Source organism: Parasteatoda tepidariorum, chromosome 10, assembly GCF_982258835.1.
Source record: "Parasteatoda tepidariorum strain Cologne lab strain chromosome 10, Ptep-v5.0, whole genome shotgun sequence".
NCBI lineage: Eukaryota > Metazoa > Arthropoda > Arachnida > Araneae > Theridiidae > Parasteatoda > Parasteatoda tepidariorum.
The window spans coordinates 69,326,109-69,340,988 of NC_141764.1; the positions used below are offsets into that span (position 1 = coordinate 69,326,109).

Genomic DNA, 14,880 nt, shown 5'->3' on the forward strand with positions numbered 1-14,880 from the left:
ATAATTTAATTCAATTCGTAATCAAATATTTTTAAAGGTAAGTGTACAGGAAAATGTCAACATAGCATCAAGGAATTTTTTTTATACAAATTAAAGTATTTTACAAAAATAATTTTTGTTTTAAGTTTTTTGAAAGAAAGAAAAAACATTATTTAAATTGTAAAAGTTTCATTTTCTTCAACAGTCTTTTCGATTTCGGAAATATTTACTCGTCTGAATATATTAGCAATTGTTTCCAAACTTTGTGACTACGTCAGTAAATTCTTGTTTTAAATTGTAAAAAAATTCTTAAACGACTCATTTTTCAAGGACACGAAAATTCATCCCTCCCAAAATTTAATTTTCTTATTCCCAAAATTAATGTCTGTAGGGATTTACTAATTCCAACACTAGATGGCAGCTCTGCATTAAAATACACTCCACTAAAGGCTCTGTCAGTAGTTTAGAATTGTAAAATTAAATTATCAAATTAATTATTAATAAGTAATTATCTAAGTTAATACATATTTCTAAATCGAGTTGAAAGTTTATTAACCTTAAAAGTAAAAATATAATTTATTATCCATTTTTTATATTTTATTATATTGTTATATTCTAAATCAGACCTAGTACAACTAAACACTCACCAAAAAAAAAGATGGTAGTAAATTTTTTTTAAACGCCAAGAATAAGATAAACCACAAAAATAAGGCAAACCTGAAAACCGGTTTTTCGTTGCCATCGGGAAGATAAGACCTTCACTTCCTCTTGCGGGTTCCTCCTATCTACGGCACTAGTTGTTATAGTGTTATTCGTCTCAATCTGTTGCCAGATTTTTATTCACATCATGCTGATTGTTTATTTTATTCCTTCCTTTCAAAATTTAAAATAAACATATGTTCACTAGTTTTATTCTTAATATTAATTGTTTTGTTAAATATTATCAAAAATTATAAAGTCAATCAATATTGCAAATTTCCTTTTTATTTTACTTTCCGCTCGCTGCTCGTAACCGTTCAATACTTACAAATTTCAATCTCGCCGTCTCGTCGTCATAAGAGATATCCCAAGTGGCATTTTAATTCGTAAGTATTGTGAATTCATATAATTATTCCTTTACTAAATTAAAATAATTTAAATTAGTTTATTGCTAAACATGTGTTCACTTTAAATAATGTTTTTTCCATGTAAGATTAAACATTTCTATGTTAAAAGAAAGTAAATTTACGGTAACACATTTGCCCATCCAGACACGTGGAAATAAAAATTATGGTTTTTTACCTTTTTGTATCTTGAAATTTTAAAATATAAATTAGTGGTATGGTTTTTAGTGAACTAGGTATAATTAAAATTAATTTACGTGCTAAGAATTACGTTAATTTGCATATATTCGTATCCGAATTCCATGGGGCTTTTAAAATTCCGGTTCTCTGCTAATATTATTTCTACTCATAAAATTTAAATAATCATTTTTCGATGCGCTCGCGCTACGCCGATATTATCAAAAATGCATGTAGTGTTTCGATTGCATTTTTGACATATATTGATTTTCACGTTTTATAAGTAAGTTTGAAGCGACGTTACATCACTCATCATATTCTGCATTAATTGTTTTTATAGTTATTTACGAACTTTAAGTTGGTTTTAACTACAACTTTAATTCTTACTTTTTAGAATTGCAATTTAATGTTCAATAATTATGCTTGGAAACTAAACACTGGGGGTTCTGCATTCAGCAGTATAAGCTAAATACCAAATATTTGTATGTTGCTTCTCTAATTTTGAAGCAGCAATTGTTGTTCATTTTTTAAAATTTAATTCTTTTAATTATAATTTTACTGTGTTGAGCATAATCTTGTATGTCTTTTCAATTTAAAAACTCCTTGGAAAAGTTTTTTTTTGCAATAACAGACCCTATTTGCACAAATTCGTAAAAGCGGACCCTGGCTGAAAGAATGTGAGTAATTTTTTCACAATTTCACGAAAAACGGACCTTTCACAAAATGTCTGGGCAGACCCCTGCAGGGAACTGATTTTGTGAATTTGTGCAATTAGGGTCCTGTTGCAAAAATTGCTAAAACCTTTTCAAGAAGTTTTTAAATTGTAAATAGATATAAGATTCTGCTCAACAATAGCTGCTACTGAATTAGAGATTTAGCCTAATCTGCTGAACACAGAATATTCATTTCAGTTGAATAATGGAAACAAAATCACTCACATTTTTATTAATTTCAATTGACATATTTGAAATAACACAACTTAGTAATGTATCACTTTTAATGTGTTACGCATTAAGTAAACTTAAACGATTCTTAAATTTATAATATTTTATTTTAAAAACTGTGAGAAATAAGTATCTATGTACATAATTATTCATTTATCAATAATTAATTATATTAATTAATTTCTGAATAGACAGAAATTAATCTATTATTTATTTGCAAAAAATATATATATGATTTAATATTAATAAGAATTTGCACATGTTTGTAAAAGTAGAAATATTTTCTTAAAATACTACAGTTAGAATTTAAACTTAGTTTGTCTGGAACCGTCATCCCCCCCTCGGGAAGGGTTTACTATTATTAAACCAATAATGAAGATAAACAAATTTGTGAAGGGTTCGATTAAAAGATAATGTGAAGGGCCCGTTTTTATGATAAGATACAGTAGGGAACCGATTATCAGGAACGATCGGGACCATCGCTATTCCGGATAACTGATTTTTCCGGTTTTCTGAATCACTACAAAAAGCCATTCTTTTTATTGTTAAACCCAACTAAAAAAAAATATTTGGAAATAATCTTAAAAAGAAGAAAAAACGATTAAGTAATACACTAATGATTAATTCCAAAATGATGGTAAGGTAAAAATCTTTCAAAAAAGAAATAAAAATCCTAAAATCTTACGGAGGAAAAAACATTTTTTTTAAAAAATGGTGGGAAAATTTATCGAATTTCGTTCCGGTTTTTTGGTTTTCCGGTTTACTGATTTCCGGATAACGGATTCTGTACTGTATTTTGTGAAGGGTCTATTGATGGACCCAAATTTCTTCTAAACAGATCCCTGATTTTTATATTACCCTCTTACAGTGTTGTAATTATTATTAATATACATTTATGTGCATATATATTAAGATATACATTTATGTGCTGTCATAAGATACTTAAAAGTAACACATTTCATTACAGGTTAGCCATCGTTACTCTTAAAGGCTAATAAAAATGTCGGGAGGAATACCATCCTTAGCATTAAAAGATGAAGATGTGACCAAATTTTTGGCATCTTCAACTCACATAGGAAATGAAAACTTAGATTTTCAAATGGAACAATATGTTTTTAAAAGGAGATCAGATGGTAAGTAGTTGACAATTATCAGCAAAAAATATATATCTGAACCGTAAATTTCAAACTATTATCAGCCACATTAAAAATAGTTTTTTCATAATGCCTGCAGATGTATGATTAAAATTTGTTTAAAATGAATTCAATTAAGAAGCAGTGTTTTCACTACAGCGCGAGAACGCGAGAATCTCGCATATTTTTTTCTTTTCTCGCATTAAAAAATGATTACCGCGAGAAATTCGCGCATTCTATAAATCAATTTCAAAATTCGCGAATTTCTCTCATTTTGGAAAAAGCTTCGAATTACGTCATTTAGAATAAAATCCTTTTCACTTTTCTTCCTGGATCTTCATTATTTTCAACATTTGCCCCGTTATCCAGCTTCTCTATTTACCAGTAGGCATTGTTCAGAACCTTTTCGAACAACAGAACACAACCCCTCCGAACCACGGAACCCCTTTCAGAACACATTTCTCTGCAACCACGTGTTTACTGTAGGTATGGTTTTTCATGTAAGACGTTCAAATTTTTTTATGCGCTAATGTAAGATGGACAAATACCTAGTAAAGGCAAAATCTTCTATGATGATGCAGCAAAAATATTCAATGCTTTAAAAAATAGAAGACGTTAAAAATGTATTATAACAAAAGAAATTTTTTTTTCCAAGTCTATTTGTATTTTTTCAGTTTTTAGTAATCTCACTTAACTTTCTGAAATCTCACCCTGTTTTTGAGAAATTCTCACCCATTTTTTTTCTATGATGAAAACACTGAAGAAGTGTCATTAACAAGAAACAGGCTAATGTACAAATAAAGATTAATTTGTTACATCATGCCTTTAACTTAATTGTAGGTTGACGAATGTCTCTATATGGATAAACTTAACTGAAGCATTTACAGACCTGCCAACTTGTGCGGTGTCGCCGTACAGTGTACGGTATTTTACTCGATCGTACGGTTGTACGGACAAGCGTTAAAATCGTACGGTTGCGTAATCATTTATAGTTCGTTTTTTTTTAAAAAAAATAAAGAAAAGAAAATTTTAAATACTAGTTAGGAAACTCATCACAAAAAAACGAAACCCTGACATGTTTTAATCTGGTTGGTATTGAGAGCCGATCACGTGACGCTAAAACAATCGTTAGCCAATGAGAGTGAGTATGCGCCTCGTCGAAATGAGCCAGTGGGAACGCTGATGTAGGAGATCACATGGCCGGTAATCACGGACTAAATTAAGAGCGCTTTTTGGCAACGGTAATGTTTTTGTTTACAATTTGTTGCTCATGGATTGCAGCGTGATTTTGTTTTATTTGTAAAAATGCCACCTAAAGTTTACAATCAGATTTTTTTAGAATCTTATTCTAAAAGCTTTCCTTGTATAATTAAGTCTAACAAATCGCAGCACTATGCCTTTTGTAATGTTTGTGGACTAGATTTCAAAATAGCACATGGCGGTAAAAGCGATATTAATGATCATATACGCACAAGGATTTAGCGGAATGTGTTAATAAAAATGAAAACAGTAAGTATTTTGCGTCTGGAAGTGATGACGATGTAATACGGGCTGAAGTGTATTTTACGTCTTTCATTGTCGAGCACAATCTACCTATTAGTGTCGCAGATCATGCAGGTCCATTATTTAGGAAAATGTTCCCTAAAAGCGATGTTGCTAAGAAGTATAGTGCAGGACGAACAAAAACTGCTGCTATTATTTCAAAAATAGCTGATGTGACGAAAGCTTCAATTGTTGAATCTCTTCAAAAGCAAATGTTTGCTGTTGCTACTGATGGTAGCAACGATACAGATGCGCAACTTTATCCCATCATTGTATCTTACTTCGACGCAAATGCCGGTGAAGTCCAGGTATCGTTGCTTGCCGTGCCGACTTTAGATTTAAGCTCTACAGGACAGAACATAGGTAATTTGGTGTTAAAAACTTTGAAATTAAAAAATATTCCTTTGGAAAATTGTTTAGCACTTAGCTGTGATAATGCTCCAGTGATGGTTGGCTCAAAGAATGGTGTTGCCGCTGTGATTAAGACAGCAAATCCAGAAATTTTTGTTGTTGGCTGTCCTTGCCATTTAGTACACATTGCTGCTGAAAGAGGAGCTGCTGCTTTACCTATATCAGTTAGTGATGTTTTGGTTGATATTTTTTTTTACTTAGAGAAGAGTTCTAAAAAGAAACTTGAACATAAAGCTTTGCAAATTTTACATGACGTTGATACACATAAAATTTTGAAACATACTTGCACAAGATGGCTCTCTTTGGGTAGATGCTTAATGAGACTTCTGGAACAATGGGATCCTCTGTGTAGCTTTTACAAGGATCAAATAAATCGAAAGAGCAAATGCCATAGTCTTAATGACTATTCCATACCATTAAAAATATCTGCAAATGACAACAAAGTGGAGAATGCACATATTAAAAAGAAAAGGCCTTTAGAAATAGAAAAATCTGTGAAGAAATTGAAGGTAGGTAATTTCTCTAATAGTTCATTAAAAACTTCTGAACAAAAATCAGAAATGGGAAATCCTGCAAAGAAATTAAAAGCTGGTAATTGTTCTAAAAATTCTTCACCGAAATCTTCTAAACAGGAATCTGTTTTGACTAGGGAAGAACAAATGCTTCTATTTCTTTCATCAGATATCTGTAAAGCTTATTGTTTGTTTCTAAATTATATCATCCCAGTTTTTGAAAGAAGCTTAATTACCTTACAATCTAATGAGCCAAAAATTCATATTTTGAATTCTTTATTATTAGATTTATTAAAAGATTTTGTCTCAAAATTTATAAGAGCAGACATTATTAAAGGTTCTTCCCTGATGGACATTAACTTAGTGTCAGAGAAGAATCATAAATTGGATGATGATATTATAATTGGTAGTGCTGCTTCCAAGTTAATATCAGTCTTAAAAATGGAAGATAAGCAACTCTTCTATAGTAATATAAAAAATTATTATATTGCTGTCTGCAACTATATACGGCAGAAATTTCCCTTGAATAGTGAGTTTTTATTATCCGCTGAAGTTGCAGATGTTGATAAATTACCTTCAAAAAGATTCAAGGATGTTGATTTCTTCTTGAAAAAATTTCCATTGATGTGGATTAATGACAATGTTGAAGAAACTGAAGGTATGAAAAGAGATAAACTTTTAGGGGAATTTAGTGATTTGCAGATTACTGATTTACCTTCTGTGATTAAACAGGAAACAAGGATGGACAAAAAATGGGATGCAATTTCTAAAATAACATCCAATGATGGATGTTTCAAGAAGTACAGTAGAATAGCAAAAATCATGGTAGCTATATTAAGCATACCTCACAGTAATGCAGAATGTGAAAGGGTATTTAGCATAGTAAAAAAAAATAGAACACAGTTCAGAAATTCTTTGTCTGATAAATCTCTAGAGGACATTCTGATTGCCAAAACCACGCAAACTGGATGTTGTTATGAGCAGACCTTCGATAAAGGATTCTTAAAAGCAGCTAAGTCTGCTACATATGAACATTTAAAGCAATAATTGTTTTTAATTAAGTCTATTTAATTTTTTTCCTTTTTGTATTAATCTAGAAATTTAATTTTTAAATTGTGATTAAGTGTAAATATGTGTTTAAACAATTGTATAATAAAATACTCAAGATTTAAAAAATGTTTTTGTTATTGTTTTCACAATGAATTTTTTAAAAAAAATAATTTATTCAAAATTGACAAGTGTATTTAGTAACAGATCTTAATTTTGTGTAAAAAGGTCCTATAATAACACTCTGTATAACACTATGTCGAGTAAAACACTAACTCAGAATTGTAAGGTCATGCAGATTACAATGTTGGCAGGTCTGCATTTATTAAAAAGCAGATAAGGTTTTCATTTGAAAATTTTTTTTGGTGAAACTATATATATATTATTTTTTTTTCAATAGTAAAAGGTCATACAAACCTTGAAACACAAGGTTTTGTGTCTTCTCAACTGCTGATGCGTTAACACTATCCACAATTTTTCAATTACCATTCTCTTATATCCTGATGATTATAACAGATCGTACCTCTCCTTAGTTTATATTAAATATGAATTTTTAAAAAAGTACGAACTAAAATGTATAAAAATATTTTAAACATTTAAATATGAGAAGTATGTGTGTGTAATCAATGAACAACAATGGCTCAATGGATAAGGTGCTAAACTCATTGTGTTTCATGCATTAGTGTAACAGTTTGAAACCTACCTAGCTTCACCTTCTACATTAAAAAACAAACCTCATTTGTTTCATATTTACTTGTGTATGTTACATGTGATTGCAAATTTGATTTTGCTTCATTTTTTGAGCAGCAAAATTAATGTTTAAATTAGAATTAATAAAAATTTAATCATCATAAATAAGTTTAGGCACAAAATGGTTTTTATTGTAAAATATGTGAATGATCAGAAACTAATTGGTCAAAAAATTGTTTTAAATAACACATTTTTGTCTGTGTAAAAGTAAAAATTACCAAATATACCAATTTGTGATAAAATATTGATATATTTGGATGGTCATTTCATTTCACACATTATTAAACTTACCTGATAAGTAGTCGAATATATATCTGCTACAGAGAAATGTTAATACTATAAAATAATTTATTTAGGAGCAAATCATGCACTTGTCTTATGTATTTATATGTTAACAAAGTTACATATTAAGATCCTTAAAAATTCAAATTCTCATTAAATCATTATTGTTATCAAATTTATCAATTCTGGTTTGATTTATGGATTATAAAGTAAATTCCTATAAATAGTATATCCGTCTTCTATTCTACATAAATATATCAAGAAATTTTTATTTTTTGGTTTGTTTGTAGATTAATAATATAAAGATGTAATTTGAAAACATAATGTTTTAAAGGACTTTAATAAAACCATGTCTGCGGGCTAAATGCGTTAAATTTATAAAAAAAATATAAATTAGAAAACTCCTGTGCCATTTAATCTAACTCCAATTTTTAGAAATTTAAAACTTAAAAAAAAAAAAAAAAAAAAACTAGCTCTTGTAGAATTAACCTATTGTATTACATCTGAGACACCTTATTTTTTATTATTTAAAGAAATACTGGAAAATCAAAGTATCAATGCTACTTAAAATTACTTATTATTTTGGAACTGTGTTTTTCGACTAAAGTTATATCTGTTTAATGGGTAAACTATCCTTCGTAAGTGGTGCAATTCCCTTAAATGTAATTTTGCTAATATACTTCTTGCTACAGCAATATTTGTGAAAATCAATTTAATTTTTATATTGGTGATTTAAATCTACAATCTATCTTTTACGTAGTTTTTTTATAGAATAATTTTAAAAGAAATCTTGCATCAGCAACTCTTTATTTTATTAATCTTTTTTCCTTTCATGTCTTGCTCTTTTTTTTCCCCAACCTCCTGCAATGTCTCAATACTTGGTAATATGTGTTTTTTGTTCATGCTGTGTTCTATATTTAACCACATTCTTTTTAATTTTCTGTACTATATTTAATTATTTATTTAGGTATCTATTTGATCAACTTGAAGAAGACCTGGGAGAAACTTTTACTTGCTGCCAGAGCTATTGTAGCTATTGAAAACCCAGCTGACGTTTGTGTTATCTCTGCCAGACCATTTGGACAAAGAGCAGTTCTCAAATTCGCTGCAGCCACTGGCGCCACTCCTATTGCTGGTCGATTCACCCCTGGAACATTCACTAATCAAATCCAAGCAGAGTTTTGTGAGCCTAGACTTTTAGTTGTCACAGACCCGCGTATTGACCACCAACCATTAACTGAAGCTTCTTACGTCAATATTCCAGTAATCGCTTTTTGCAACACCGATTCTCCTCTAAGATACGTAGATGTTGCTATTCCATGCAACAACAAGGTGAGTCTGTTTGTTTAGTTAACTCTTTTGCTTCATGTAGTTGAGAAAGAAATAACTGACATGTTTGTTTCTAGGGTGCACATTCTATTGGATTAATGTGGTGGATGCTAGCAAGAGAAGTTCTTAGAATGAGAGGCACCATCAGCCGTGAATTAAAATGGGATGTTATGGTCGATCTTTATTTCTATAGAGATCCTGAAGATGTAAGTTTTTGTGTCAAATTTAATTTGTATTAGACTAAACATATTACAATTAAAAATATCTATCTTTAAAGATTGGAGGAGGGGGGTGGGAGGCAAGGGGAAAAAAGCATGTCCTTTCATTAACATATTGGTTCTTCCATTAATATATTCAGTCTTTTGTCTAGAATATGATAAACAATCAAACTATTTTTAAAGTCCTTAATTTTTTTTCTCAGAAAAGTCCTTAATTTTGCCTTGTAAAAAGAATGGGTTAACGAGTTACCAGTTTTGCCAACTGCTCCTCATTTGACAAAATATTTTAAAAAACTAGAGAACTGCCATATAAAATTTTCTATTATAAATGCAGACGTGCCAACTCTCCCGCATTTTGCGGGAGTCTCCCGAATTTTGAGTTATTCTCCCGCCCTCCGGAATTGATTTGAAAAACTCCCGAATTTTACTGCGATCGACGGCCAAACTCAAAATTACCTAATTTTTCCGCGAGTGCGAAGGTAAGTTTTTCTTTCAGCTTGAATTCCATCCCCTCTTATCAAACTACCATCTGCCTGAAGCGTAGCTGAACATGCTTTATTTTCCCCCCTCTTCAACGTTACCTCTAAAAACACTCCTATTTCACCCGCCCCCTTACACTGGGGGCGGGTGAAATCTTCCTCTTCTTTCGTGTGGAGTTGAATGCAATGACGTCACGTGTCGTTATCGAGTGACGTCCGTTCAGGAGTCGGGAAACTCGTACTCTCGATAGTTGGAATTGATATTGTATCTTGCTGTTTTTATAGTTTTTAATGCGTATTTTTCCACGGTTGGCAACAAGCTCGTAAACTAGCAACGTGATATCAATTATTCGTTTAGTCTTCGTATATTTAAAAAAAAAAAAAAAAAATTCAAGGATGTCTTAAGTCGAAACGGAAGTATGGATCAATTTCAACAAATCATGTACCAATGACTTTAGCAAGACTTAATTGCGGAGAGCTAAGTCTGCAACTCTTTTTTTCATGCATACAGTAGAGAACCATTTATCTGGTATCCAGATAATCCGGAAAAAAAATTTGCTTGGTTCTCCCGCCATTTTGAACTAAAGCGATATGAAAAAAAAAGCGAAAACTGGACTAATCCTTGAAGTTGAGTAGAGGAAAATGTGAGGAAGGGAAGAATTTTTTTCCCCGTTTACCCAGAGAAACGTCATTTCTTCCGCGACCTTGAAAATTTTAGATCTTTATTCTCTTTTAGGTCGTTAAACTCAAAGGAGTGGCATGATGATTTCGTTTGCTAGTTTGATTTACGAGGGGGTGGGGAAAATGCATTGCACATGCATATCAGTGAACAGAAGTTGAAAGAGAAAAATATATTTATCTATTTGACATCAATTAATAAAAATAAAATGTTTTTCTTTTGAATAAATTCTGATTCTTTGGAAGTGCCGTATCATTCGCAAGTTTTTCTTGATGTGGAATCACACCTGCTTTAATTAAAAATCGCATTTTTATAAAAAAAAAAGGAGAATTGTTTATTAATTTAAGCATACAATTATTTTATGAAGCAGATTGCAGTTTCGTTTTTCTGATTCCACTACGTTTTTCTTTTCTTTTTCATGATAAATTTTGCACTCAATAAAATTATTTGTATTACCAAATTTTTTCATTAGTTTTTTTTTTTTTTTTTTAAAGTCCGTTGATCTTGCCTTGTTCTAGGTTTTAATATTTATGCTAGTGCCGTTTTTTAACTATCGTTTCGGTTCGATAATTTTCAAGTGTTGTTTTTATTTAGATTAATAGGTTTTCCTTTTATTTTCGCCCCCCCCATGAAATATATTGCGTTATTTAATCATTGGTTTTGTTTATTAGTTGATTTAGGAATCGTAATTATTTTTTAAACTTGTTTTTCTTGTCTAAACTTGCAAATTTTTTTATTCTTTTAAATTTTATTTTTCTACAATTTTTTTCCTTTTTAGATTTAGGAGTGCTTTTCTTTTTTCTCTTACTTTAAAATGTGTTTACATTTTTTCCTTGTAATTTGATAAAACATCGATTAACGACACTTTTTTGTCGATCCAGGAAACCGGGAAATTAAGACATCCGGGATAGCGATGGTCCCGAGCATCCCGGATAATTGGTTCTGTATTGTACAGACATTAGTATTGAATTGGTTTTTTAAAATAAAATACTTATTCAATTTGTTTATTTTTTAAAAGTTTTTGTGTATTTTTATTACAGTGTCGGGTTTTTGAATAATGTTTTATTAAGGAAATGGTATTTATTTAAAGAGTATCTACCTAATATAGTTTTGTGTTGCTAAATCTGTGTTTAATTATTTTATTTCCATTTAATATTTTTAAACAATTATTGCTCTATTAGTGTGTAAAATTTCTTGCATTCTTATATTTAATAAATTTTTTACTTAAAATTCCTTAGAAGTGCCAAATGTTGCATACCATGCACCTTTTTTTACCCCTCCTGAAATCTCCTGAATTCTTGTTAGGGAAACTCCTGAATGTTAATTTTGCTAGGTTGGCACGTCTGTAAATGAAAATGAATTGGTCAACTTTGCTAATTTTTTAGAAGATTAAGCAAGACTCAATCGTAAGAAACTGGCATATTTTTATAAGCCTTTGAATTACTTAAATGTGATGTTGATCGAAAACACTATAAATCAAATTTAGTAAACTAAGAATTATTTATTAAAGAATACCACTCTTAAATATTTACCCGCTGTTCGGAGCAAGTTGGCATCTCTGAGAGAATAATCAAAAGCAAAGAAATAATTATGATAGAAATTAAATATATTAATAAATTGTAATTGGTGGAATAAGTAATTTACTTTTCGTATTTGTCTGGTTAAAGGACAAGATTCTTTCATTATATTTCTATTAAAGTTGAGATAGTTTATGTAATTCAATTTTAAAGAAGTTCTCAATTGAGCTATTAAAAGCAGTCAGATTTGCAAAAAGTTTTTTCATGAACAGGGTCTGTCCAAGCAAAATTTACTACCGTTTAGCGGTACCTTCACAAATTCAACTTTAGGAAAAATGGTAGTTTCACTAAATACTTTTTCTTAAAATTTTAGTTTTTGTCTCGTAAGAAACGATAAATCCATATTTTTGTGTTGATTTTCTTTAATATAATTCTTAATTTTCACAAATTATGTCTAGATTTTCACAAAATAGGTACCTCTCAGAAAAACCTAGACAGACCCTGAACCTAGTAGCATTTTGGAGTAACTTCTTTTTCAATTTAATGCTTAATAAGTTTCATTTAAATATTTGTTTGAAGCTTTTTCAAGATTACTTCTTGCTCACTTTAATTTTATTACAATGTTATATCTAGGCTGAAAAGGAAGAGCAAGCTGCTGTTCAAGCTGATAGACCTGTTAAAGAAGCTGCTGATATACAATCTGAACCTTGGGGTGGAGAAGCTGTGGCCGCACCAGAAGTTACTGATGTAAGTGTAAACTCAGATTGCAGATTTTGTTTACCTTTTCTTTGCTTTATTTGGCTCTCTTACTTCATAAGCTTAACTTGGTCGAATTTTGTTTTGGTATCTTTTATTTTAAAATATCTGCCCCTAGTTGTAAGTTGGGTATTTGTAAAAACTTTTTCATTTTCTGTAAGAATGTATTAAGATTCTGATCGTAGTACAAACAAAATAAAATTTTAATTGCTTAGTGAACTTTGAAGTTTGTGTTAGCTTTGCCTGTATTAAAATAGCCTTATAAATTTAAACATGTTTTTAAGTTCTGTTTTTTTTGTTACATGAAAACAATGAGATTCATAATTTGTCTTTCTATCTTTTTTTGTTATGTAATTATCTTAGCGTTATATAATTAATAAGCGATTACTCAAATGCATACATTATAATACTATTGAAAAAATCTAGCAAACACTACAGGCAAAACAATTCATCAAACTGCATGGATTAATGAGAGTGTCGCACCATAAGTAATTACTCAAATGCATGATTCACATATTATATTAAATATCTCTGGATTTCAAAGCATGGAGATTCATATCATTAACTGCTAAACCACGTATATTCATGGTATTAAATACCACTTACTTGAATGCACGATTCCAAATTCCCACTTTGTAATATTCTGTTTAACGTGTCAAGATTTTAACCATGAAATTAAGCATTTTGATAACTGTAAAAAAACTGAATGACTAGATTGTAAATTTACAATTTAATCATTATGAGTTGGAAAGCATTTGAAAAAGGAATACTTAATAACTCGCATTGTTATTCGTATTTTATAATATGGAACTGAAATGTCGATTATAAAAACAATGTAGAATTCCAATACTATCTAATATATTTCTCTTACATTTGAGCTCGTAACTTCAATATCATATTGAATTATAAGTAAGATATCTGCAGTTTTCTGAAATCCAGACCTTCATAACCCTTTAGAAAACAGAGTTTTAAAGGCTGTAGGTTACTTATTTTTTGTTGGATGAGTATTATAATTTGCAACTAATTTATGAATTAACAACTGAGTGTCTTTTGGTTCTGTCATCATTCTAGGAAGCTGTTAGTGTTCCAGATTACTTAAGACATATAATATGTAAACTGCCAACGTCGAAATAGTTACTGTTTGTCTAAGATCGGTACTCTTCCCGCCACAAAGTATGCCACAGTCTGGTGCTGTGGAAACAAGAAGAGGACATTTTAGAGAGGGTAGCTTCGATGAAGGGGTCTCCTTTTCTCTCGCCGAAACCGGTCCTAAAGAGGGACCCCGCACCCCTACTTGAAATAATCATACCTCGTTACAATAGTCCCCGTCACAGCTCCAGACGAATGTCCGGAAGAGTACCTATTTTAGACAAACAGTAACTATTCCCTTCATGATCAGGACTTCTTTCAGAAGAGACTGTAAAATGAAAATATGATCTTTTAGATCTATTTTAGTTTTATACAAAATTTTAAAATCTATCTAACCCATTATAATGTATTTAATTTAGATTTATTATCCTTATTTTTCTAAATAAATGTGTGTGCTTTTATCTAGACAAAATTATGTAATTGTATTATATTCAATGTGTGGCATATGCTGTTTTTTTATTAATCCAAGCGTAATGCAATAATTTGTTTTAAAAAAGTTATTTAACTGCAAAATAACCTATTTCTTTATGAATTACAAATTAACTGATAAGAAAAATTTCTGTTCTAAATTAATTAATTTCATTATTTAAATGCATCTGAAATATATTTTTCTTGCAGTGGTCTGCTGAACCACCACAAGTTACAGCATTTGACAACACTGAGGACTGGTCTGCTTCTGCTGGAGATTGGACATCTGCAGCCGCTATTCCACCAGCAGCTGCTCCAATCCAACCTGCACCAACTTCTGATTGGTCTGCTTCTACTGACACTACTGCATGGCAGTAAAATGTTTCTTGAAGACTAATAAAAAAAAAAGATGTGATTTGGTGTTCTCTTTTTTGTTCTGTTACTACATTTTAAAATCAAGTGTGG

At 30.4% G+C, this 14,880-nt stretch overlaps 1 protein-coding gene across 1 annotated transcript; it reads left to right on the forward strand.

Moving 5' to 3' along the window:
- The first annotated feature begins 1,025 nt into the window (after positions 1-1,025).
- sta (stubarista 40S ribosomal protein SA) lies at positions 1,026-14,830 on the forward strand. The gene is made up of 6 exons (XM_087154263.1): positions 1,026-1,064; positions 3,171-3,336; positions 8,848-9,212; positions 9,287-9,415; positions 12,736-12,849; positions 14,626-14,830. The coding sequence occupies exons 2-6, from the start codon at positions 3,204-3,206 to the stop codon at positions 14,791-14,793; spliced, it is 909 nt and encodes a 302-aa protein (XP_087010389.1). The 5' UTR covers positions 1,026-1,064; positions 3,171-3,203; the 3' UTR covers positions 14,794-14,830.
- Positions 14,831-14,880: the final 50 nt, after the last annotated feature.